Source organism: Mustela lutreola, chromosome 2 (assembly GCF_030435805.1).
Source record: "Mustela lutreola isolate mMusLut2 chromosome 2, mMusLut2.pri, whole genome shotgun sequence".
Classification (NCBI taxonomy): domain Eukaryota; kingdom Metazoa; phylum Chordata; class Mammalia; order Carnivora; family Mustelidae; genus Mustela; species Mustela lutreola.
In genome coordinates, this window is record NC_081291.1 from 107109002 (window position 1) to 107135183 (window position 26182).

Consider the following 26182-nt stretch of genomic DNA (forward strand, 5'->3'; position numbering starts at 1 on the left):
AGAGGTCACAAGTAGGCAGAGAGGCAGGCAGAGAGAGAGAGGAGGAGGAAGCAGGGTCCCGGTGGAGCAGAGAGCCTGATGCGGGGCTCGATCCCAGGACCCTGGGATCATGATCTGAACCAAGGGCAGAGGCTTAACCCACTGAACCACCCAGGTGCCCCTGGAATCAGTCTTAAATGGTGTGTGGTCCCTCCTTCCTTCCCTATCCCTTAATTTACAAGTGAGAACACAGAATTTGGGTGACTTAAAGTCACTTAGCTAATGAGAAGCAGTGCCAACACTTAAAGATTCTCTTCTGCTTCCCTACCCTGTCCACTCCATAATAACTGGTGGAAATGATTCTTGAAATTTATGTCAGAGGCAGCTATACTAAATGGGGTCATGTAAGAGTATTTATGTGTTCCAGCTTTCACTCTGGGGAAAACCTTGATCAGGTAACGATTTCATTGTGTCTGATAGTCTGTTATTTTTTACTTTATTTGAGAGAGCGAGTGAGCAGGGGGGTGGGAGAAGTGGACTTTCCACTGAGCATGGAGCCCAATGGGGCTTTGATCCCAGGGATCGTAACCCCAGCTGAAGGTATGCCATCGCTTAACCTGCTAAGCCACCTAGGTGCCCCTGGGTCTGATAGTCTAAATTGAATTTTATATGTTCTTCTTTTTCTTTGAATTTTGTAGCTTATATTGCTGTGATTAAATCTTTATGACCTTAATTTTAGGATAGAAGTAACTTTTCTCTCTCTTCTTTCTCTCAGCTTCATCAAGATCTCATTATGCATCAGAAAAATGAAAAAACAGAAGAAAATTCTATGGAGGAAAGGAATTCATTTAGCCTTTTCTGAGAAATGGAATACAGGGTTTGGAGGTTTTAAGAAGTTCTGCTTTCACCAACACTTATGCATTCTGAAAGCCAAATTGGGAAGGCCAAGTACTTGGAGCAGGCAGTTGAGGCATTTCCGTTGCAGAAAGAAGGCCCTTCAAATCCAGAAAACGTGGATCCAGGATGCACCTTTTTTTGCTAAGACAAAGTCCCATGTGGCTGCTCAAAATGTTAGTACTTTGTCCTCGAAAGTGAAAAGAAAAGACTCTAAACACTTCATTTTCTCCTCAAGGACCCTTTTAAGACTCCAAGCAGAGAGGCTGCTGTCCTCAGCAAAGAACTCTGACCATGAATACTGTGGAGAGAAAAGTGTCTTGAAGGCAGTTGCTGACTTACCAGGAAATAATGTTTTAGGTCAGGCCAATGGTCACAGACCTAGGACGGAGCCACAAGCTTCTGACTTTCCTATGAAGTTCAATGGGGAGAGCCAAAGTCCAGGTGAGAGTGGCACAATTGTGGTCACCTTGAGCAACCATAAGAGAAAGCGCTTTTGTTATGGCTGCTGCCAAGGTCTGGAGCACCACAGGAATGGGGGACCCCTGATTCCAAAAAAGTTTCAACTTAACCAACATAGAAGAATAAAAGTATCTCCTTTTATGATGTATGAGAAATTATCCATGATTAGATTTCGGTACAGGATTCTCAGATCCCAGCACTTCAGAACAAAAAGCAAAGTTTGCAAGCTAAAAAAAGCCCAGCGAAGCTGGGTGCAGGTCACTGGGGACCATCAAGAAACCCTTAGGGAGAACGGTGAGGGTGGCAGTTGCAGCCCATTCCCTTCCCCAGAACCTAAAGACCCTTCTTGTCGGCATCAACCATACTTTCCAGATATGGACAGCAATGCTGTGGTGAAGGGAAAGAACTCTCATGTGCCTGATGGCCACACTAAAGGAAGCCCTTTCTTGGGCAAGGAGCTTCGTTTAGATGAAGCATTCCCTGACCAACAGAATGGCACTGCCACATATGCCTGGGACCAGTCACCCTGTTCCTCTCCTAAGTGGGAGTGTACAGAGCTGATTCATGACCTTCCCTTACCAGAACATCATTCTAGTAACGTGTTTATCTCGGAAGCCGAAAGAGAAGTCATGACTCTGGGTCAGGAAAATCGGACAAGTACTGTCAGTGATGACAGAGTAAAACTGTCAGTGTGTGAGGCAGATCAATCTGTGAGTAGAGTAGATGGACCTGTGTCTGAAAAGCCTGTTCAGAATGAGAGCTCATGCCAGATGGATGAGGATGGATCTCTCAAGCAGAACATTCTTAGTTCTAAGCTGCTGGACCACCCTTACTGTAAAAGTCCACTGGAGGCTCCCCTGACATGCAGTGGACTCAAACTAGAAAATCAAGCAGGAAGTGGGAAGAACAGTCAGAAAGCCTCTCCAGTGGATGATGAGCAGCTGTCAATCTGCCTTTCTGGTATGCACTCTTCTTTATTCTCCCCCAACCTCCAGCCCACAGTTACAGTCCATTATCTTTTCCAGGAGAGTCCTGTTTTTTCCTTCTGCCCATAGATTCCCCTTAAAGCACTTAGTTCTCTTTGAAGCCTTCTATATTGCTCTATGACCTAAATGTTCCCTAATTTAAGTCTTCGTTGATAGACATTTGTATTGCTTCCAGTTGTTTACTTCTATAAATGATGGTGCAATGAAATTGTATCTGTATATTTAGATAAGTTTTTCTGTAAGTAAGTTAAATCTGTAGTAGTGGAATTGATGATAAAAGAACACACTTTTAAGAGAATTGTGAAATTACTCTCCAGAAAGTTGAATGAGTTTATTTACACTTATTAAACTTTACTAACCCTCTAGCTCATGAGAGTTTTGGGGTATTTTTAAGACTTTATTAATTTATTTGAGAGAGGCATGTGTGTGCATGCATGGTGGGGGTGGGGCTGCGGGAGAGAGAGCATGCCAAGCAGACTCCTCACTGAATGTGGAGCCTGATGTAGGCATCAGTCCCCCAACACTGAGATCATTACCCAAGCCAAAATGAAGTCAGATGCTTAACCAGCTAAGCCACCCAGGTGCCCCAGGAGTTGTTTTGTTTTGTGTTTTGTTTGTGTTGTTTTTTGTTTTTGTTTTGATTTGCATTTTTAAGTTTAAAGTTTGAACATCTTTTTCTGTGTTACTTGGCCATTTTTTGTTTGTATATATTTTCCTTTGCCTATTTTTCTGTTGGATTGGGTTATTTCTATTTTATTTATTTTGGTATATGAGAATTTCCTATATGGCAGGCACTTTGTTAGTTCTAAGAATGTGGCAGGGAGCAGGAAACATTGGTTCCTACCTTCCTAGACCATAGCATCATTCTAAAATGTTAAATTTTAGCTATAAATGTCATAAGCGGGGTACCTGGGTGGCTCAGTTGGTTAGGCATCTGCTTTTGGCTCAGGTCATGGTTCCACGGTCCTGGGATTGAGCCCTGCATCAGCCTGCCTGCTTAGTGGGGAGTCTGCTTCTCCCTCTGCCTGCCATTCACCCTGCTTGTGCTCTGTCAGATGAATAAATAAAATCTTATAAAATGAAATAAATGTGACAGGAGTTTAAATTTTTCCTTTCCAAAGGTAAAAGTACCCTGATTTAGTGTGTGGTAATTTTGCTTAAAGGAAATGATCAATTCTTCATTGTGAAACTTACCTGTCTTTATGGGTTCAACTTTTTACATCCTACTTTAAGATCTGCCCTGTGAGTAAGCTGATGTAAACATTTTTGGTAGATAGTGTGGCAGTATCACTCTTTGACCCATTCCCCTTATTAGAATTTATCCAAGATATGAATATTTTGTTAAGAGAGAGATGCATACATATAGGATAAGTACATGTATATTTGTGCACGTGCATTTGTATAGGTTGTATCTGGAAAGATATGTCATTGTTTTTTACCTTTAAAATGATTTATTTATTTACTTTAGAGAGCGCACATGCACACATGGGCAGAGGGGCAGAGGGAGAGGGGAACCAGACTCCCCACTCAATGTGGAGCCCATCGTGGGGCTTGATCCCATGACTTGAGCGAAACCAAGAGTTAGATGCCCAACCGAGCTACGCAGGCACCCCCCTCAAAGGGCTTTTTCTGGGGAGGTAGGAGCATTACTTGTTGGTAGTTTAAATAATTCTGAACACTTTGTTTTCCTAATCATTAAGTATCTATAAAAGATTTTACTCTACAGAATGTACACTTAGTGATCTGTAAAATAACTATCTTAATAGATTGAAGGAAAAAAGAACCTGAAGAACCATTTTAGGGGTTTGCTTAGTATTTCCATGCCCACTGGAAAGAGTTCAAGGCAGAGCAGTAGCTACTGCCCATCACAGCCCTCCCCACATCAGCAAATTACCCAAGTGCAGATAAGCCCACAGTTGATCACCATATATCTGAGGAAAGCCAGCACAATGAAAAGGACAATTTCAACAAATAAAGGAGCCTCATTAATCAGGATTAATAAAGCAATTAGAATAAGAATCAGTGTGAGACAATCAGTACAGTAGATGCTCCTTTAACTGACTCCTATAGCATTAGCTAATACTAAGTTCCACGGTATGGTGCATGCTGGCTCTCCTCCAGTGTAACTGCGCAGTATGCTCACTGCAGTGAATTGCAGTGGATTTATCATGAGCCAGTTGTACTTACTACAATTTACTTACTTCATAATTGTATTAAATACTGCATAAAATTGGTTTTGGAAGGAAAAGAAGTAGATTCCTAGGTCAGTATATTCCAAATGGATTAAAAATGTAATTAGAAACAAATACAGACACACAAACTTGTACACAGTGTGGATCAACTTGCACACATGCTAAGTGGAAAAAAAAGCCAGGCACAAAAGGCCACAGACTATATGATTCTATTGATTTGAAATGTTGGGGTACCTGGATGGCTCAGTGGGTTAAAGCCTCTGCCTTTGGCTCGGGTCATGATCCCGGGGTCCTGGGATCGAGCCCCGAATCAGTCTCTCTGCTCAGCGGGGAGCCTGCTTCCTCCTCTCTCTCTCTGCCTGCCTCTCTGCCTACTTGTGATCTCTATCTGTCAAATTAATTAATTAATTAATTTAAAAAAAAAAAAAAGAAATGTCCAGAGTAGGCAAATACAGAGATAGAGAAAGAAGGTTAATAGTTGCCAGGGGCTGGAGAGAGGGAACCATGAGGAGTGCCTAGTAACAGGTTCACATTTTCTTAGTGGAGTAATGCACTTGTTCTTGAATTAGGTGGTAGTAATGGTTGCATAGCTCTGAATATACAAACAAAAAACTGTACACTTTGGGAGTGATGTGTGTGTGTGTGTGTGTATGCAAATCACAACTCAGTAAAGCTGTTAAACAAGAGACCATTTTATAATCTCACATTGATAATACATGTTAAAGCATGATAGGAAACTCAAAAGCAGTAAACCAGTTTGACTCCATAAACATTAAAATCCTGCACATAAATGTAATGAGTAATAACATTTAAATAGTTAAAAATTTAATTTTCACGTTCCTGGAAGGCTCAGTGGGTTAAAGCCTCTGCCTCCGGCTCTGGTCATGATCCCAGGGTCCTGGGATCAAGCCCCACATCTGGTTCTCTTGTCAGCGGGGAGCCTGCTTCCCCTCCTCTCTCTGCTTGCCTCTCTGCCTACTTGTGATCTCTGTCAAATAAATAAGTAAAATCTTCTTAAAAAATTAATTTTAAAATTAAAACTTGTTGCCATTTCAAGGTTATAAAAATGTTCAACCCTGTTTTTTTCTAGACTGTTAATGTGTTATTTTTACATTTTGCCATTTGGCAAAAAGTAAAGATGGATCCCTACTGCATTCTTCACATCAAAATTAATTCCAACTGTAAATAAACTATTTAGTTAATAGTTCTAATACTATTTATTGAGTAAATCATCTTTTCCTCGTGGTTATGAATTGCTCCCTGTTTTGGGGTCTCTTTCTGGGCTTGGTTTTTCTATTTCTATGCTAGCACTAGGCTGCTTTCATTACACCAAGTTTGTTTTATAATTTGGTGGGACTGGGCCTTCCTTCTCCTCTCTTGGCCTCCTTTTTCACATCTCCTCTTTAATCCTTTTCAAAAATTTCTAGGAATTTTGCACATTTTGGTCCCAAGATTTGTTTTTTTCTAGATTTTTAAAAAAATTTTATTTATTTGTCAGAGAGAGTGAGCACAAGCAGGCAGAGTGGCAGGCAGAGGGAGAAGCAGGCTCCCCGCTGAGCAAGGAGCCCCATGCAGGACTCCATCCCAGGAGCGTTGGATCATAACCTGAGCCAAAGCCAAAGGGAGCCACTTAAATGATTGAGCCACCCAGGTATCCCTCTTTTTTTCAATTTAATAAAAATAATGGTTTTTGATTGGTACTGCATTCACTTTTAGACTAATTTAGGGACAATTGCATTCATTACACTATTGAATTTTTCTGTCTAAAAATAAAGAATTACTCCATTTATTAACCTATATCCTTTACTAGAATTTTGCAATTTCTGCTTAGGTTTGCACATTCGTTAAGGTTAGTCTTAGATATTCCATGCCTTTCTTATTTTAAGATTTTGTTTTTAAGTAGTCTCTACACCCAGTGTGGGGCTCAAACCTACAACCTCAAGATCAAGAGTTACATGCTCTCCCAGCTGAGCCGGCCAGGTGTCCTATGCCTTCCATGTTTTTGATGGGATCTTTCTGACATGGGTATTGTATTTTGTTTGGAGAACCAAGTGGTTACATTCTTGTAACCACTTATTTGCCCAATGAACTCCATTCCATATTCACAGCAGGATGTGACCCGGCAGTTACCTCAGGAAAAAACTGTCCTACAGAGTTTGTTTAACATGAGCAATTTAGGGCTCTGTGGGTTAAAACCTCTGCCTTCAGCTCAGGTCATGATCTCAGGGTCTTTGGATAGAGCCCCACATCGGGCTCTCTGCTCAGCAGGGAACCTGCTTCCCCCCCTCTCTCTGCCTGCCTCTCTGCCTACTAGTGATCTCTGTCAAATAAAATCTTTTTTTAAAAAAATGAGCAATTTAACTTCTGAAATTACAGGTTGTTCTGAAAAAACAGGTTGTGTTTTTCATATTACTACCTTTTATGGGGGCTTTTTGTTTTGTTTTTAAGTTCTTAGTTTATTAATCCTCTCATGAAAAATCTGCACAGTCTTCACAGATAAGTCACTGCAGAATCTACTCCTTTTTGCCAGCACCAACATTGGCTTTTGCTGTCCCCCTGACTTTCTACATTCTGTTCTTGTGTTCCTTTTGCTGTTTTCTTGAGGTTTTTTTTTCTTCTCATATACGCCATGTCTTGCAAGTCTGTTTGGGTTCATTTTTCTTTGCATAATCCAAGGAATCATAAATCATACCAAAGCCACTTGTCTTGCCACCACCAAGATGGGTTCTAAATTCAAATACAAAGATGACATCTGGTGTGGTCTTATACATTTTGGCTAGCTGTTTTGTGAATTTCTGTCTTAGCTACTGTTGCCTTTCTGGGGTGAAGAACATCAGTGACCATTTGTTTCTGCAGAAGTAGTAGGTTGGTCATGAACTTCGTGGTCCTGAAAGTTACTGTTTCGTTCATGATGGTGGCCAAGCTTCAAGCAGCCAGTGAGGAAAAGAACCATATTGCTACCTTTCGTACTTGTAGGATGGACTCTAATTTGAATTGTAGCTTTTGTTGTTTTATTTTTTCCTAACATTTGATCCTTTGTTTCTTGGTCACATTGATGTTTTAGCACTTTGGGAGTAAGAGAAATTGTGCAGACCAGATGCATTTTTTCCTTTTTGGTTCATTAGTTTCATGAATGCAAGTGGGTAAAGAATAATGGATTTAATTCTCATTTTAAGAAGTTTTCTGGGTAATTCTTGGCCAATGGGTATTAAAAGGGAAAGATGAAGGGAAATGGCCAATGGGTATTAAAAGGGAAAAACAAGCTGCTTCTGTAGAGAAAAGATAATAAGTATTCTGCTTTGGATGTAGCACAGCATAATAGTTGTTCACTTTCTGCAGTCCTATAACCATGATCACAATCAGAATCTTCACTTTGCCATATGCTAGTTAAGGGTACTTGGGAAAGTTCCTTAACCTCCCTAAGGTTCCTGTATCCATTTGTAAAGTAGGGATGCTAACACAGGGTAGTTATAAGGATGAAATGAGATGTATTAGTGCTTGGTTTATGATAGTGCTCTTTGACCGCCATTTTACTTCTGGTCCCAGTGAAATTTGTTTATCTTTGTGAAGGGTTCTCCTTGAATATGCAAGCAGGGCCTTTCTATTGCATTGGAAATCCTTGTTTATCATCTGAAAGTGAAAACCAAAATACAGTTAAGAGGAAAAAATATATAATAACTTAAAATCCCCAAAACACTACTATCCATAGATAATAAAATTGTTAGCAAGGACACCTCTTTCCTGTGATACTAGTTTGGAATTGGGGTCCATATCCCCTTGATAGAGGAAACTGCTCTCTTATTCGAGGAGTCTGAATTAAGGGTGCTGGGCCTAAAGTTTAATCTTTAGTTATCAGGGGCATTATTCTGTATAAAATTTGTTCCTCAAATGCAGTATCGCAAATGTTGGGATTCCTTATCTTCTGTTTGGGTTCATTCTCCCCAGTAGACACAAGGCCGTTCTTAGGTAACTATAGGATCTTGTAAACACAGGCAACTGCATGCTCTATTTCTAGTTTAGAGACCCTAAATCCTTACTTCCTACTCTTATCAAGCTGCAACAAGGGATTCCCTTTCGGTTTCTGTATGCTTAAAGCCCAGACCAGAACCAGGCAAACAAGCACTCTTCCCTGTTTACTATATCCTGATCTTTGCTCTTAAGTGTTTCAAATTGGGGGCCTTCTGGTGGGAGACTAACAGAAGGAAGATAGGTTTTTCATACCCTTGTCTGCCCATCCTCAGAAAGACCCACAAAATACACCACTCCACTCCTGGGACAGTCACTTCGTTGTGCTCTTTTTTGTCCTTTTGTATCAGTGTGTACCAGAGGCCATGCTCCGAAGTTAGAAAGGGAGAAAAAGGAGTTGGGTAAAATAAGTGGCTAACAGTATCTTTTCTTCCCATTTTAACTCAGTAGACTTGTCAGACTGAGGGTTAACTAGGTTGTTGCTCTGCCCATTCAGCATCAATGAATAAATACCGTAAGTCAGCACTTCTGTGAGCCTCTCAGCCTTCCCTCAGCTTCTTTGTATTTCCTTAGAAATAATGTTCTGGTTCTACTTTCCTACGACTTTTTCAGGTATGTTTCTTCAGTGGATCCTCTGGGAAGCCACCTGAAGACTATTCTATATTCTGGCCAAGGTCACCCTTGTTTCCCCTCTTAAAATGTGCTTCCCTGGTAACAACCAGTTAACTGTTACCCAGTTCACCTTACAGGGTTATTTCGTATCAGAAGTATAATAACACTACCCAATTGTATGATATTAAAAATGCCAGGGGCGCCTGGTTGGCTCAGTGCATTAAGCCCCTGCCTTCGGCTCGGGTCATGATCTCAGGGTCCTGGGATCGAGCCCCGCATCGGGCTCTCTGCTCAGCAGGGAGCCTGCTTCCTCTTCTCTGCCTGCCTCTCTGCCTACTTGTGATCTCTGTCTGTCAAATAAATAAATTTTTAAAAAAGCCTTAGAATTTGTCCCTTGCTATGTGAAATTTACACACATTTACCAAAGAACACAGTGACAATGATCTCAACAATTAAATTGTAATTGTGATTTTTAAAAAGATAATACCTTCAGTCACCAAATGTAATAGACATTTAACCAGGTGATTAAACCCTTTAGGTATCACTCTTCAGGAGATAGGATTCATCTTTAAGGTTAAGCTATTGAAGGATGTCAGTCTTTATTTCAGCTAGCGATTCCCTCTCTAATAGTGCATCAGTAGCTTAAAAAATCAATGCGAAATATTACCTTGAGGCATTCTCTCTCTCTCTTTTTTAAAGATTTTATTTATTTGACAGAGAGAGAGAGCACAAGCAGGCAGAGTGGCAGGCAGAAGCGGGCTTCTCGCTGAGCAGCAAGCCCAATGAGGGGCTCAATCTCCCAGGACCCTGGGATCATGATCCGAGCTGAAGGCAGATACTTAACCAATGGAGCCACCCAGGCATCCCTAGATAGGATCAGACTTGAGTTGAATTTCCGGACTGCCTGCTGGTATCCAAGAATTGCTTCGCATTATGGGTGGGAGGAACATACCCCCATGCTGGAATTGGGTCCAGAATCTCATTTCTATTTGTTGGTGGAGTGCTGTTGTACATGTTAACTTTATGGCTTGATGGGTCATTTAACATCCAGTTCATGAGGGGTATCTTCTGCTGGCTCCTGTTATGTTCCACCAGTGTCAAACTGATACAGTCTTTTGTTTCTTGAAAGTCATCTGGATTGGCCACGTTTAAAAAAAAAAAAAATCAATGGAGTAAATTTAAAGATCTAATTGACTTTATTAATTGATTCATGTATCAGGAGGCATTCCATGTAGTAAATAGAGGAGTTCTCTGGGCATTTCTCTTTAGATTGGAATGGTGAAGGCCTGATCTATTTTATTTTATCCTTTACAAAACGTAACTTTTAAAAGATTTCTTTGTAGCATAACATGGTATTATAGGTTAAATGTGTGGTAAGTGTCATGTATAGGTTAAGTATTGGGAGAATGACTTTTTCTGGAAATGTTTTTTCCACTGTAATTTTTCTTCCTTTATTTAAGGATTCCTAGATGAGGTTATGAAGAAGTATGGCAGTTTGGTCCCACTCAGTGAAAAAGATGTCCTTGGAAGACTAAAAGACGTCTTTAATGAAGACTTTTCTAATAGGTTTGTCAATGATGCTTAAGTTAAGCCCTTGAAAATAAAATTGTTGGTATATATGACTTGTCTCTTAATAAAAAAAAGATTTAGCCATAAATTGAGTAGAACTCATGTCTCTTTTCTTTCAAAATCTTTCTTTTTCAGAAAACCATTTATCAATAGAGAAATAACAAACTATCGGGCCAGACATCAAAAATGCAACTTCCGCATCTTCTATAATAAGCACATGCTAGATATGGATGATCTGGCAACTCTGGATGGTCAGAATTGGTTGAATGACCAGGTTAGTATATTGTGGGTTCTTGGTGTGGAAAAGTTGCAGAGGATGTTGGACCATAAAATATAATTAATCTTTGGGTTGGCCTCGCAGTTATCTTTTAGAATCAAAGATTCTTTACCCTTACTGAAGTGATTCATTCACTAAGTGATTCATTCATTCATTCTGTGTGGGATGTTATGAATTGTATAGGGTTAGTAAGCTGGTTTTATGTTGACTTTTTATAGGTCATTAATATGTATGGTGAGCTGATAATGGATGCAGTCCCAGACAAAGTAAGTGCAAAATTATTCTTCTTCAGGAGAGAGAATCCTTGTGTATTAAAATGAGATTTTTAAACTTTATGTATTTATTTGATATTCCTTAGATTTTTTTTTTTTTAAGATGTTTTTATTTATTTACTTGTCAGCGAGTGAGCACAAGCAGGGGGAATGGCAGGCAGAGAGAGAAGCAGGCTCCCCACTGAGCAAGGAGCCCAGTGGGGGATTGGTCCTGGGATCATGACCTGAGCTGAAGGCAGATGCTTAACTGACTGAGCCACCCAAGCATCCCTGACATTCCTTAAAAAAATTTTTTTAAAGATTTTATTTATTTTTATCAAGATCAAAAGCTTTTGCACAGCAAAGGAAACAGTTAACAAAACCAAAAGACAACTGACAGAATGGGAGAAGATATTTGCAAACGACATATCAGATAAAGGACTAGTGTCCAAAATCTATAAAGAACTTAGCAAACTCAACACCCAAAGAATAAATAATCCAATCAAGAAATGGGCAGAGGACATGAACAGACATTTCTGCAAAGAAGACATCCAGATGGCCAACAGACACATGAAAAAGTGCTCCATATCACTCGGCATCAGGGAAATACAAATCAAAACCACAATGAGATATCACCTCACACCAGTCAGAATAGCTAAAATTAACAAGTCAGGAAATGACAGAAGATGCTGGCGAGAATGCGGAGAAAGGGGAACCCTCCTACACTGTTGGTGGGAATGCAAGCTGGTGCAACCACTCTGGAAAACAGCATGGAGGTTCCTCAAAAGGTTGAAAATAGAACTGCCCTATGACCCAGCAATTGCACTACTGGGTATTTACCCTAAAGATACAAACGTAGTGATCCGAAGGTGCACCCAAATGTTTATAGCAGCAATGTCCACAATAGCCAAACTATGGAAAGAACCTAGATGTCCATCAACAGATGAATGAATAAAGAAGATGTGTATATATACACAATGGAATACTATGCAGCCATCAAAAGAAATGAAATCTTGCCATTTGCGACAACGTGGATGGAGCTAGAGCATATCATGCTTAGCGAAATAAGTCAAGCGGAGAAAGACAACTATCATATGATCTCCCTGATATGAGGAAGTGGTGATGCAACATGGGGGCTTTAGGGGATAGGAGAAGAATAAATGAAACAAGATGGGATTGGGAGGGAGACAAACCATAAGTGACTCTTAATCTCACAAAACAAACTGAGGATTGCTGGGGGGAGGGAGATTGAGAGAAGGGGGGTGGGGTTATGGATATTGGGGAGGGTATGTGCTTTGGTGAGTGCTGTGAAGTGTGTAAACCTGGCGATTCACAGACCTGTACCCCTGGGGATAAAAATATATGTTCATAAAAAATTAAAAATTTAAAATAAAAAAAAAGATTTTATTTATTTATTTGACACAGAGAGAGAGAGATCAAAAGTAGGCAGAGAGGCAGGCGGAGAGAAAAGGAGAAGCAGGCTCCTTGCTGAGCAGAGAGCCAGACATGGGGCTCGATCCCAGAACCCTGAGATCATGACCTGAACTAAAGGTAGAGGCTTAACCCACTGAGCCACCCAGGCGCCCCGACATTCCTTAGATTTTTAAAAGTGTTCGATTTTGCCTTGTTCAGCTACTAGAGATTGACAGAAGTTCTCTACAATAGTTTAGTATAAAAAAGTCCTGTGCCATCATTTTCTTCATATTAGTTTCAAAGTGGGTATGCTGATTCTTCAGGAGACCTTTTTTTTTTTTTTTTTTTTTTAAAGATTTTCTTTTTAAGTAATCTCTATACCCAACATACCCAACATGGGGCTTGAACTCACAACCCTGAGATCAAGAATCACATGCTCCTCTGACTGAGCCATCCAGGCACCCCAAAGAGGCTTTTTTAAAAATGGTGTTAAGAGGGCACCTGGGTGGCTTAATTATTAAGCATCTGCCTTCCGCTCAGATTGTGATCCCAGGGTCCTGGGATTGAGGCTCACATCAGGCTCCCTGCTTGGTGGGAGGCCTGCTTCTCCCTCTCCTACTCCCCCTGCTTTTGTTTCCTCTCTCTCTCTGTCAAATAAACAAATAAATAAATAAATAATCTTTTAAAAATAAATAAAATTAAAAAGGTATTAAGAAATAAATGTTAACTGAGTACATTTAAGAATCTTACTGGCTTTATTCAAATGATTCATGAACTGGGCAGCATCTTACTAAGAGGTAAAATGGAGCTTTGAAGAGCCATACAGAATATAAGACTTACAAGGCAGAAGGGGCAGGACAATGAAGTTAATAGCAAAGAGCAGATTGGTTGCAGCGAAGTCACCTTCCTCTAGGGGAAGACAGGATCTAACAAGCAGATTACCTCAGTAGTGCTGACCAGGTAATTCTATTAAGACTCTGCAGTCCTGAGAGAGAGTGAAGTTGTACGTAGGTTAGGTATTTTGGCTTTGGTGACATGGGCTAAGCATAAGTCAACACTAAGTTAGATTCCATTTTGGGCTTGCTGTCTCTTTTTTAACAGTGGGGAGATACACAAAAGGGATATATTATTTGCTTTCAGCTTTTAATTTAAAGTTTCGTTCTCTTGAAAGATCTAATATAGTAGTATTCATTATCACTTCTTTTGTAGATTAATCTTTGATACTCTGTTTAAATACAGACAAACCTGGGGCACTTGGGTGGTTCAGTCAGTTAAGTGGCTGCCTTCGGCTCAGGTCATGATCTCAGGGTCGTGGGATTGAGCCCCACATCAGGCTTCTTGCTCAGTGGGGAGCCTGCTTCTCCCTCTGCCTGCTGCTCCCCGTTTGTGTTTGTTCTCCCCACCCTCCGCCTCTGTGTCAAATAATGAATGAATGAGAGAAATTGTAAACAAAAAAAGAAAAAAAATTAAAACAAAAAACCAACCCCCCCAAAAAACCCTCCTTGAACTCTAAAATTCTCATAAGAACTTAGATATTATTAAAATTATTTTTTTAATTTAATTTTTCTGAATATGCAGATTGCCTGATGGGCAGCCTTTGAGTTCAACATAGAAAACCTTTCCAAGTACTTTATAAACTTTTATAAATCTAATAATTTAAACAGGTAGATATAATGCATCTGAGATTCCAACACTAAGAATATAGACAAAATGTCGTATAACTTCCCATTAAAACCACAAATCTGTTTTCCATTTTAAACTGGAATCATGAGGGGCGCCTGGGTGGCTCAGTCGTTAAACATCTGCCTTGGGTTTAGGACAAGATCCTAGGGTCCTGGGATTGGGCCCCAAGTTAGGCTCCCTGCTCAACAGAAAGCCTGCTTCTCTCTTTCCCTCTCCCCCTGTTTATATTTCCTCTCTTCCTTTCTCTCTCTGTGTCAAATAAATAAATAAATAGATAAATATGAATTTAAAAATAAATATAAATAAAAAATAAATTGGAATCATGAGGCTAGTCTGTTGGATTCTCTTTTATGTAAAATTCTCATCATCACCAGAAGGTTTAAACCTAAACACATATAGATGATTTTTAACAAAAAAGTATTAGTTTCAAGGATATAATTTGCCTTCATTACTTTTACATTTAATTCTGAACCTTCATTGGATTAAAAGGATACTTACTTAAGGTAGTTGTTCTCAAAGTGTAGTCCCCAGACCAGCAGCATCAGCATTACCTAGGAATTTATTAGAGATACAAAATTCTGAAATCTAACCCACCCCTACGAAATCAGAAACTAGAGGTGAGGCCCAGCAATCTGTGTGTTTTTTGTTTTGTTTTGTTTTTGAGTAAACAATTGTGTGTGTGTGTGTGTGTGTGTGTTTTAATAAGCCCTCTGGATTCTGATACACGTGAAGTTTGAGAATCACTGTTCTAGAAATAGCTGCAACAAGCTCTTTTTATTGACATCTTATGCTGCAGAGTTCTAAAAACAAATGTGCATTAGGATCTTCTGGATTGCTGAGCTCTACCCTCAGTTTCTTCATTAGGAGGTCTGAGGTGGAGCCTGAAAATTTGCATTTTAGCAAGTTCCCAGGTGATGCTGATACTGCTGATCTGCTGATCACAACCTGAGAACCTCAACTAACGGAAGTATTTTCATCTCAAGTGAGTCAGAGTTAGAGTGAACAGTTTAAGACCACAAGATGCTTACTCTCTCGGGACGCCTGGGTGGCTCAGTTGGTTGAGCAGCTGCCTTCGGCTCGGGTCATGATCCCAGCGTCCTGGGATCGAGTCCCACATCGGGCTCCTTGCTTGGCGGGGAGCCTGCTTCTCCCTCTGCCTCTGCCTGCCACTCTGTCTGCCTGTGTTCACTCTAGCTCCTCTCTCTGACAAATAAATAAATAAAAAATCTTAAAAAAAAAAAAAAAAAAAAAAAAAAAATGCTTACTCTCTCAGTTGAGCTGATCCTAATTTATGTCAGAAATTTCAGTGCTAGAAATATTCATTTTAAAGCCTTTTAGTAGTTGTTATGACAGCAGGAGTCTGCAAATCCACGTCCTTAGAGGGTGTTAATTTTGTAAGCCATATCCCTTGAGTACAAGGTAATGTTAACCTCATTCTTTCTTAGCCTCTTTCAGTTTTATCACAAGATTTGGAGAGATTTGTCAGGTTGCTTTTCCACTTGCTTAGATTTAGGTGATCTATTTATTTACTGTCCCAGTTCTGACTATAGAACACCGTTGTTCCAAGAAAATCTGGAATAGAATCTTCTGTGAATCATGTAATGTGTTTTCTATAGAAGAAACTTTCCCTCACTTTTTGGTCTATCTTACATACAAGGGTTTTTTAAATTTCCATTTTCTTTTGAAGTTAAATCTGCACAGCTTAATATAATCTGGGTGCTTGTATTTGATGTCTCTTCTAGGTTCACTTCTTCAACAGCTTTTTTCACAGACAGCTGGTAACCAAAGGATATAATGGAGTAAAAAGATGGACTAAAAAGGTATTCCCTTTATTTCTTTTTTATTCTAAATTTGAAATGCAGAGAAGCCATTTTGAGTAGAAGGGTAAGAACTTTAATGTCAATATGATATTAATTAGAAAGACTCTTAAAAAAAAATCTTTAGGGGCGCCTGGATTGCTCAGTGGGTTAAAGCCTCTGCTTTCGGCTCAGGTCATGATCCTAGGGTCCTGGGATTGAGCCCTGCATAGGGCTCTCTGCTCAGCAGGGAGCCTGCTTCCTCCTCTCTGTCTGTCTGCCTCTCTGCCTACTTGTGATCTCTGTCTGTCAAATAAATAAATAAAATCTTTAAAAAAAAAAAAAGAAAAAAAGCAAGAGAAGTCAGAATACTTGGCTCAAAGGACAGGCTGGCTCTTTTGTTAAGGAGGGGCTAATGCAGTTGTTGACTTGAAGTTGAAGCCAGTGCTCATTGACCATTCTGAAAATCCCAGGGCCTTTAAGAATTATGCTGAATCTACTCTCTCTCTGTGTTCTATAAATGGAAAAATCCTTGCTGACAGCACATCCATTTTCAACACGGTTTACTGAATATTTTAAGCCCACTGTTGAGAACTATTGCTCAGAAAGATGTCTTTCAAAATAAGACTGCTCATTGACAACACATCTGATTACCTTAGAGTTCTGATGGAGATGTCTAACAAGGTTAACGTTGTATTCATGCCTGCATAAACTCCATTCTGCAGCCCATGGACTGAGGAGTAATTTCAACTTTCAAGTCATATTATTTAAGAAATACATTTCATAAGACTATACCTGCCATAGATTCCTTGGTTGGATCTGGTCATAGTTAATAGAAAATCCAGAAAGGATTCATCATTCTAGATGCCGTTAACATTTGTGATTCATGGGAAGAGGTCAAAATAGAAACATAAACAGGAGTTTGGAGCATGTTTATTCCAGCTCTCTTGGACTACTTTGAGGGGTTCAAGATATTAGAGGACGAACTGACCACAGATATGTGGGAAATAGTAAGGGAACTAGAATTAGAAGTGGAGCCTGAATGGGGCACTGGGTGCTGCAGTCGGTAAAGCATCCAGCTCTTGATTTCGGCCCAGGTCATAGTCTCAGGGTCATGCGATTGAGCCCTGCATCTGCCTCTGTGCTCAGCGCAGTCTGTTTTGAGACTCTCTGCCTCTACACCTTCCCCGACTTGCACTCTCTCTTTCTCTCAAATAAACTCTTAAAAAAAAAAATGGAGCCCGAAGATATGACTGAATTGCTGGAATCTCATGACAAAACTTGAACAGTTGAGGATTTTTTTTTTTTAATTTTAATTTTTAAAAAGATTTTATTTGAAAGAGAGTGAACATAAGCAGGGCGGGCGGTGGGGCAGACACACCACTGAGCAGGGAGCCCAATGCGGGGCTTGATCCTATGTGACCTGAGCCGAAGGCAGACACTTAATCAACTGAGCCACCCAGGTGCCCTGAGGAATTGCTTCTTATAGATGAGCAAAGAAAATGGTTTCTTGAGATGAAATCTACTTTTGGTGAAGATGCTGTGACAATTGCTGAAATGACAACAAAGGATTTACAGTATTACGTAAACCTGATTGATAAAGAAGTTCTGTGGGTAAATGCTGTCAAGTAGTATTATATGCTACAGAGGAATTGTTTGTGAAAGGAAGAGTCTATCGATTGTAAACTTCACTGTTATCCAATTTTAACAAATTGCCACAGCCACCCAATCTTCAGTACACTACCTTCTTGATCAGTCAGGAGCCATCAACATTGAGGCAAGACCTTCCCCAGCAAAAAGATCATGGTTCACTGAGAGTGAGTTAGCATTGATGATGGCTGGCATTTTTAGCAGTATTTTTAAATTAAGGTATGTTTATTGTTTAAGATATGTTTTTGTTTTTTAATTAAGGTATGTTTATTTTATGCTGTGTACTTAATTGACTACAGTTTGTGTAAATAAGTTTTATATGTACTGGGAAACCAAAATCATTTGACTCACTTAATTTCAGTGGTCTGGAACTGAACCCACAATATCTCTGTGGTGTATATGACAAATAAATGTAAAATGAACAAGAAAGGTTGAAAACAAAGCGACAGTTAAAGAGGTACTAGACAAATGTAAACTGAGATAAAGTGGTAGCCAAAAAGGAGGAATGGCAGTATTAGGAGCAGATGAGGTAGATATTAGGGTAAAAAGTAAATTATGTGATAAGATTTCAATATATAGAAATCTAACAAAATTACAGAAGGAGATCTTGATAAAATAGTGATAGCAGGAGACTTCTTGTAGTTGGATAGAGCAGGCTGACATAAAACAAAATCATAAAATAATAATACAACCAGTACTACGTTTAGTTTAATAACTCTATACTAGATTTTGTAAAAACTGATCATGCATTTATTTGGCCACATAGAAAATTATTACCTATGTTATTCTTTGGTCACAGTTCAGTAAAAAATAAGTAAAGGTGGCCAAAAAAATCTAACAATGTGAAAATTTTACAGATATGCATATAACTGCATATGAAACACTTGGATCTAAAAATTTTTAAAAGAAATTATATACCAGTTGTCTAAAAAGGGATGGAAAGGGGAAACATCTTACCAAGCACTGTGGAACACAATGAAGGCTGGTTTGAGAAGAAAGTTAATGGCCATAAATGCCTTTATCACTAAAGAAAAAATGAAAAATAGAAGAATTAAGTACTCATTAAATTAGATTATATGAAGATAAATTACAGAATGACCAAGGATTTGAATGCAACAAAAATAAATAAAACCATGAAAATACTAAGAAAAGTACTAAGAAAGTCCTTACAAGAACTTGCTAAAAATAATCTCAGGGTAGCTAAGTCTGTTCTCTGTACAACTTAAAAGTTTACAAAAGAAATATGAATTAATTCAGTTACATAACAAGAAAAAATAACTATTTAAAACAGGAGCAGTGTAGGGGACACCTGGGTGGCTCAGTTGATTAAGCATCCCACTCTTGATTTCAGCTCAGGTCATGATCTCAGCATTGAGATCAAGTCCTGTGGTCAGGCTCTGCTGGGAATGGAGCTTGTTTAAGGTTCTCTCCCTCTGTCATTTCCTGCACCCTCCCCCCTCCCCAGCATGAGAACACTCCAGCTCTCTCTCAAAAAAAAAGGAGCAATTGTAAAAAGACAAACTAGGAGGGGTACCTGGGTGGCTTGGTTCTTAAGCGACTGCTTTCAGCTTAGGTCATGATCCCAGGGTCCTGGGATCGAGCCCCATATTGAGCTCCCTGCTCAGCAGGAAGCCTGCTTCTCCCTCTTCCATTCCCCCTGCTTTGTGTTCCCTCTCTCACTGTCTCTCTCTGGCAAATAAATAAATAAAATCTTTAAAAAAAAAAACAGACAGACGGGGGGGCGGGGAATTGCCATTAATGTCACAGAACTAATTTTCTTAATGCAGAAAGGATTTATATAAATGGATAAGACAAAGACTTCACCAACTAAATAGAAAAATGGGTGGGTGATACAAATGAAAAGATTTGTGGTAAAGAAAGGGTTATTACTGTTGTGGATATAAATCCTTTGTCAGGTCTAGGTTTTGTGATTTCAGTCTGTGGCTTTTCTACTTATTTTAACTGTGTGTTTTGGTAAAAACTTTAATTTTGAGGATTTCTCCATATGGATATCTCGTTGTTCCAATGTCATTTGCTTGAAAAGACTTCTCTTTCCTAGTTTAATTGTGTTGGCACCATTGTAGAAAGTCAACTGACCACATACGTACGGGTCTGTTTTTGCACTTTATGCTCATTTCCATTGACCTTTGTTCTTAATGTTAATACCACAGTTTTGATTACTGTATCTTATAGTACATCTTGAAATCAGTGTAAGATGGCTAGATTTATTTCCAGACTTTTTTGGGAATTCTAGGTCTTTTGCATTTTCATACAAATTTTAGAATTAGCTTGTCAGTCTGTTTTTTTAAAGAAAATCTGTTGGATTTTGATAAGGATTGTGTTTATATGTTCGTTTGGGGAGAATAGACATTTTAGCAATATTAAGTCTTCCAGTCCATGTATGTGGTATATGTTCCTTTCATTTTGGCTCTTCATTTTTCTCAGCAGTATTTTGTAATTCTTAGTATGCCGGTCTTGCACATATTTTTAAAAAACACAACCCTGGTGTGCCTGGGTGGCTCAGTTGGTTAGGCAACTGTGTTTGGCTTGGGTCATGATCCTGGAATCCCAGGATCAAGTCCACATCAGGCTCCCTACTTGGTAAGGAGTCTGCTTCTCCCTCTGATCTCCCCTCTCGTGCTCTCTCTCATTCTCTGGTGGCTCAGTTGGTTGAGCCTCTGCCTTCGACTCAGGTCATGATCTCAGGGTTCTGGGGTCAAGCACCACGTCGGGCTCTCAGTGGGGAGCCTGCTTCCCCCTCTGTCTTCCTACCTCTCTGCCTACTTGTGATCTCTGTTAAATAAATAAATAAAATCTTTAAAAAAAAACCCTAAGGATTTCATATTTCTGAAACTTCTGAAATTTTTAAAACGTTACCTTCCAGTTGTTTGGTGTGAATTGACCTCATAGCCATCGACCTTACTGGAATCACTGGTTGTAGGAGCTTTTTTGCTTTTTTTAAAGATTTATTTATTTATTTTGGAGTGAGTGAGTGAGAGAGAGCGCATGTGTACATGTTGGGGGAGAGGCAGACAGAGAAGGAGAAAGAGCAATTCTCAAGCCGGACTCTGCTGAGGACAGAGCCCAAAGCAGGGTTTAGTCCCACAACCACAGGATCATGACCTGAGCTGAAATCAGGAGTCAGCCAGTTAGCCATCTGAGCCACCCAGGCACTCCTCCTCTAGGAGCTTTTTTGTAGATTGTCAGATTTTCATAATCATGTCTGTAAGTAGTGTTTTATTTCTTCCATTCTAAACTGTGTGCTATTTTTTCTTGCCTCACTGCACTGGCTGGGACTTCTGTTAGAATGTCTTTGCCTTGTTCTCAATCTTAGGAGAAAAGCATTCAGTCTTTCCCTACTATTTATGATGTCAATCAGAGGGTTGCTGCTTCTGTTGTTTTTAAGATTCATTTATTTATTTTAGAGAGCACACATGAGTGGGAGAAGGGGCAGAGGGCGAGAATCCCCACTAAGTGCAGAGCCCAGAGCAGGGCTCAGTCCCATGACCCATGAAATAATGACCTGAGCGGAAACCAAGAGTCAGAGACTCAACTGACTGAGCCACCCGGATACCTGTGTGGGATTTTTTGTAGCTATTCTTCATCAGGTTAAGTAAGTTTTGCTCCTATTCGTAGTTTGCTGAGAGTTTTTAATCCTAAATGGATGTTGAGTTTTATCAAATGCTTTTCCTGCATCTAAGGAGAGTTTCCTATGCTTTTTCATCTTTATTCCTTAAATGGAATCCAGAGGGATGGAACAACACCAATCTTGAGACATTAACAGTCTCAGGGCCACATGATGGCTCTGGAAGTTTCAGCTTGATCATGACGTAAGTTTGCTTCTGTTTACAGAGGATGGGTTAATAAAGCAGATCACATGATAGGACTATATTCTTCACCTGGGAGGGACAGTGAAGTTTCTTTGTACTCCTTTTACAGGGAGGACAACAAATTGGGATCAATAGTATAATCTTCCACACATATCATTCTTAATTGTATGTATAAAGTGTGTGTTGGGGGCAAGTGCCTGGGTGGTTTAGTCATTTAAGTGTACGACTCCTGGTTTTAGTTCAGGTCATGATCTCTGGGTCATGAGGTTGAACCCTGCACTGGGATCTGCGCTTGGCACAGAGTTTGCTTGAGATTCTCCCCCTCTCTCTGCCTCTCACCCCACTCATGTTCTTGAGTATGCTCTCTCTCAGAATCTCTGAGAGGAAAAAAAAAAAAGGTGTGACAAAACGTATTAAAAAGAAAAATAATCTGGAAAGATACACACTGAAGTGTATTTTTTTCTGTATTTATTTCAAAATTTTTAAATTAAAAAGTTTCCTTTTGAGAAGAATATAAAATTTGATCTCATTTAATATTGTATTTTAGATGTGAGTCCTTGTTTTAGATATTCAAAATTTATGCATTGGGAAGAACCAGCTGTCGTCGTATTTCATTCTGTCCACCCCACTTCTCAGGTTAATGGATGCGAAAATTGGAAAAGTAGAACTGCTAAAGTGCTTTGCTCCAAGATCTTGTTGACTAGTAGAGGATTCATCTAGAGGCAGGACATTACCTGAATATCAGAAAGCAAGGAAGGCTTGAGAAATACCTTGTAAGAATCTGATGTAGTTGAAAATAGCCTTGTGATTGTTTTAAACCATGGAATCAATTTAAAAAAAAAAACCACCTCTCAAAAAATATCTGAAAAAAGAAACTCATTGACTTTTTTACAGGTGTTTATTGAGCACCTACTACTTTATCAACCAATCCACAACTGGGGTTTTAAATGGAAGAGTAAATATTTCTAAATTGTAAAGGATGTGTAAATAATTATTAAGGCTATTTTTCTCAATTTTGATATCTGGGAGACCTGAGGGTAGTGATAATGGTGATAGTTAAGAGTCACTGGCTACATGTAATGTGTGAAAGCAGTTTTACACATCTTACATGTATTATCACTCTCAACAGCTTCATAAGGTAGATATTGTTATCTGTAATTTATAGTTGAAGAAATCAAGGAAAAAGAAGCTACAAAAATTGCCAAAGTCATCTTGCCAGTAGGTGGAGGAGGTGTAATTAACCAGACTTAACTTCCAAACCCATGATCATAACTATGATATGGAGTCTATAAATAAAGAAGGCTTATAGTCTGCTGTTTTCTAATACCATGATTCCTAAGTAAGAATTGAGTCAAAGTCAAATGCGTACAGAAGAAAATTAAGCATATAAAAGTAAGAGGCTAAGCAAGGTTAACTACTTGAAAAGGTGTATGCACAGGTGTGTCAGGTTAAATGTGAAGTGGTGCTTTCTAGATCTTCAGTTTTCTTATTGTCTATTATGGCTTAGTAGTTACAAGCATGGGCCTTTAGATTCCAACCTGGGTTCAAATTTTGGCTTCACCACTTTCTGCTTTTATGGCCATGGGCAGGTCAAAAGTCAGTAAATGGAAGCTGCTGCCATTGTTCTTTTGAATAGTCTGTGGTGATGGCTGCATTTCTTTCTCTTCCTTTTTTCTTTTTAATCAGGTGGATTTGTTTAAAAAGAGTCTTCTGTTGATTCCTATTCACCTGGAAGTCCACTGGTCTCTCATTACCGTGACACTCTCTAATCGAATTATTTCATTTTATGATTCCCAAGGCATTCATTTTAAGTTTTGTGTAGAGGTAAGTTAATATACTGCTTGTATTTTCTCATTCATCTTGTGATCAAACAGTATCTTAGAACAGCAAAAGTCAGTCTGATAGAGCATCAGTTTCTGTCATACAGACTTTCAAAAATGTTGGGAGAGAAAAGGACTACTGCAAGAGGAATCCCAGATTGGGAGGAAGTAGAGGTAGCTATCTGTGCTCTGGATCCCCCTTCTGAGATACATGCCCTATTTAGATTTTGTCAGATATTTTCCTGCCTTCCCATAAAGCTACATTTTGTATGTGGACAGAAATCATTTTCTTTGTTTCTCTTAGAGCTGTAATGGACATGTAGCTTCAAAATAACTCATGCAGAATGAGTTATAATCAAGAGAATCAGCTGGCAAAATACGAGAGCTCAACTAACAGAAGTTCAACAGGATGGTAGGAGGCAAAGCAAGAAAAAAATCAATAGGTTCCCTGATTTTCTCTCACTAAGAAGGATGAGTTAGGAAATTCAACTAAAAACAAGATTCCATTTTCAAAAGCAACAACGATGTAAATTGCCCAGAAGTATACCCTAGCAAAAATTATGGAAGTTGTTGAAGATGAAAACTCTATATTTAAAGGAACTCTGGACAGTGGAAAGACAGGAAGACTCAGTATGAGAAAGAGATCAATTATCCTCAAATTAATATATACCCATTTGTCATAATCAGTTTCCCAAGAGGATTTTGAATGAAACCGGATAAGCTTATCCTAAAACCCATATAGCAGAATTCATAGCATGAACAATGGGGAAGGAATCCTTGGTCTACTACATATCAAACCATAACACACAGTTAATAAATAAAACTGTACTTATATTGGCTTAGGAATAGACAAGTAAATTGGTAGAACAGCACAGAGAATCCAGAAATTTCTCATGTATATGAAGAACCTGGTATATGATAAAATTGGGAAAAGACAGGCTATTCAGTATATGCTGTTGTGAAAAGCAGTTGTCTATTTGGAAAAGTAAAATACAGCTCCTTCACACTATTTGTATAAACAAATTCCACATAAAACAGTGACCTAAATATAAAACACAAAACTGTAAAAGAATAAAATACAGTAAATATCAAGTTCTTGGATTAGGGAAGGATTCTTACATAGAACCATAAAAGCAAAAAAAAAGACATAAAAGAACAGACTGATAAACTGGGCCATAATTTAAAACTTATGTATGTCATAAAGTTTACAGATAAGGGTAGATGTGGGGAAAATGTTTGTGATGTAATAATCACTACCCAGAATATATAAAGAACTCATACAAATAAATAAAAGGACTTAATAGAAATGGACAAAGGTTAAATTAAGTAATTTTTAGGAAGAATGCAAATAGCCTATCAACACATGGAGAGATGATCAGTCTTACCAGAAGTACAGGAAATACAAATTAAAACTATATCAGGGCTCCATGTTTTGCCTATTAGGCATTGATGGTATTCAGGTGTTTATGTGGATATAAGGAAACCAGCTTTCCTATTTTCTGATGGAGTGTATTGATATAGCAAGCCTCTTGGGGGAGAATTAAAATTCTGATCAGTTCTAAGTGTTTTGTAAATTTATAAAGGTGTATGTCCTAGAGGCGTCTGGCTACCTCAAGTCAGTGGAGTATGCACTCATTCCAGGGTCCTGAGTTCAAGCCCCATGTTGGGCATGCAGCCTATTTTTTAAAAAAAAGTATATCCTATTACACACCAGTTGTTTCTTGGTATCTGCTCCATTAAAAATGCTTGTGTATGAATGTGCACAGTGATAGGGCAAGTACCAGGATGTTCACTGCAGCATTACTGGATAGTAAAAAAAAATCAAAACCACCTAAATTTAGCTCTACCGACAGAATAGCTAAATACACTATAGTATATTCATACTGTTAAACTGACCATAGCAGTTAAAAAAAATACAGATTTCCATGTCCTAACACGGAAAGATCTCCAAGATGTACTGGGTTTTAAAAGGCAAGTTGCAGAATGATGCGGTAGAATATGTGTGCATGTGTGTACATGCATGTGTGCATAAACTCACAGCTGTATGTATAAACGTGCTTCATCTTCAGAGGGGTTAGTTTAAGTCCTGTAACGTCTGACTTCACCTTAGATGCAGAGAGCGCTATGGATGTAGAAAGCACAAGGAAAGTTTGAAACTCTGACAGGCTTCATCCTGGTAGAGATTTCCGCAGTGGACTTGACTGTATTTAGTATCCAGAATGGGTTTCAGTATAACTTTTAGAAACTGCATTATACCTTTACCTACAGCCCTCAAAATACAGATTATCTAATATCTAAGGCAGGGAATGTTTGTCATTTAGTTCCAGTTACTGATTTCTGCCATGGGTTCCTTCTTTGTATTGAGCATTGGCAGTAATCAAGACTTTCTTTTTGTCTTGCCAGTATTTATTTAAATTTCTCATTCAGCAAGTTGGCTTACTGCTGGAAAAGGCTGACCATCTTATAAAAAGTTCCAATTAAAACATATACGGGTGTCCACAGCCTAAATGCATACCTGAGTATAGAAGGTCTGAGTCACTGTGAAGTGAAATGTCAGAAATAAAGTTCAGCTTATTTAAACTTTAAACTCTAATGCAGACTTTGCCCAGTGGTGGGGCCACAGCTTTCTCCTTTGCTTCTATCTGCTGTGGGCAGGTTCCATTTTTCACCAACTGATGGAACACAGCATCTGTGTTGTGGTTTCTTTTTAACCAGAATATAAGAAAGTATTTGCTGACTGAAGCCAGAGAAAAAAATAGACCTGAATTTCTTCAGGGTTGGCAGACTGCTGTTACAAAGGTA

General features: G+C 39.0%; 2 protein-coding genes and 1 pseudogene across 13 annotated transcripts in view; 1 reads left to right on the forward strand and 2 right to left on the reverse strand.

Moving 5' to 3' along the window:
• The window catches only part of SENP5 (SUMO specific peptidase 5), a 56278-nt gene that overhangs the window by 24383 nt on the left and 5713 nt on the right, over positions 1–26182 (forward strand). For all 4 annotated transcript variants that reach the window (XR_009350930.1, XM_059163045.1, XM_059163043.1 and 1 more), the window contains exons 2-8: positions 755–2295; positions 10552–10657; positions 10796–10934; positions 11156–11203; positions 16027–16104; positions 23247–23384; positions 26096–26179. Coding sequence is in view for 3 of the 4 variants with exons in the window: in XM_059163045.1 (XP_059019028.1) it covers positions 786–2295; positions 10552–10657; positions 10796–10934; positions 11156–11203; positions 16027–16104; positions 23247–23384; positions 26096–26179 (2103 nt within the window). In the remaining variant the exon portion in view is untranslated. The remainder of the gene's footprint in view (positions 1–754; positions 2296–10551; positions 10658–10795; positions 10935–11155; positions 11204–16026; positions 16105–23246; positions 23385–26095; positions 26180–26182) is intronic.
• Positions 1–26182, reverse strand: part of NCBP2 (nuclear cap binding protein subunit 2) — a 49437-nt gene that overhangs the window by 9110 nt on the left and 14145 nt on the right. Inside the window, exons 5-6 of one of the 9 annotated variants that reach the window (XM_059163060.1) lie at positions 18688–18754; positions 5188–5501 (exon numbers count right to left, since the gene is read on the reverse strand). The exons of 2 other annotated variants lie outside the window; for them this stretch is intronic. In XM_059163060.1, the coding sequence (XP_059019043.1) occupies positions 18730–18754 (25 nt within the window). In that variant the 3' untranslated portion in view covers positions 5188–5501; positions 18688–18729. Of the gene's footprint in view, positions 1–5187; positions 5502–5718; positions 8144–9536; positions 10225–13333; positions 13587–17447; positions 17633–18687; positions 18755–26182 lie in introns of those variants that run through there. 6 more of the 9 variants (XM_059163059.1, XM_059163054.1, XM_059163058.1 and 3 more) reach the window with 6 other exon arrangements.
• LOC131824688 (small ribosomal subunit protein eS24-like) lies at positions 5719–7423 on the reverse strand (annotated as a pseudogene).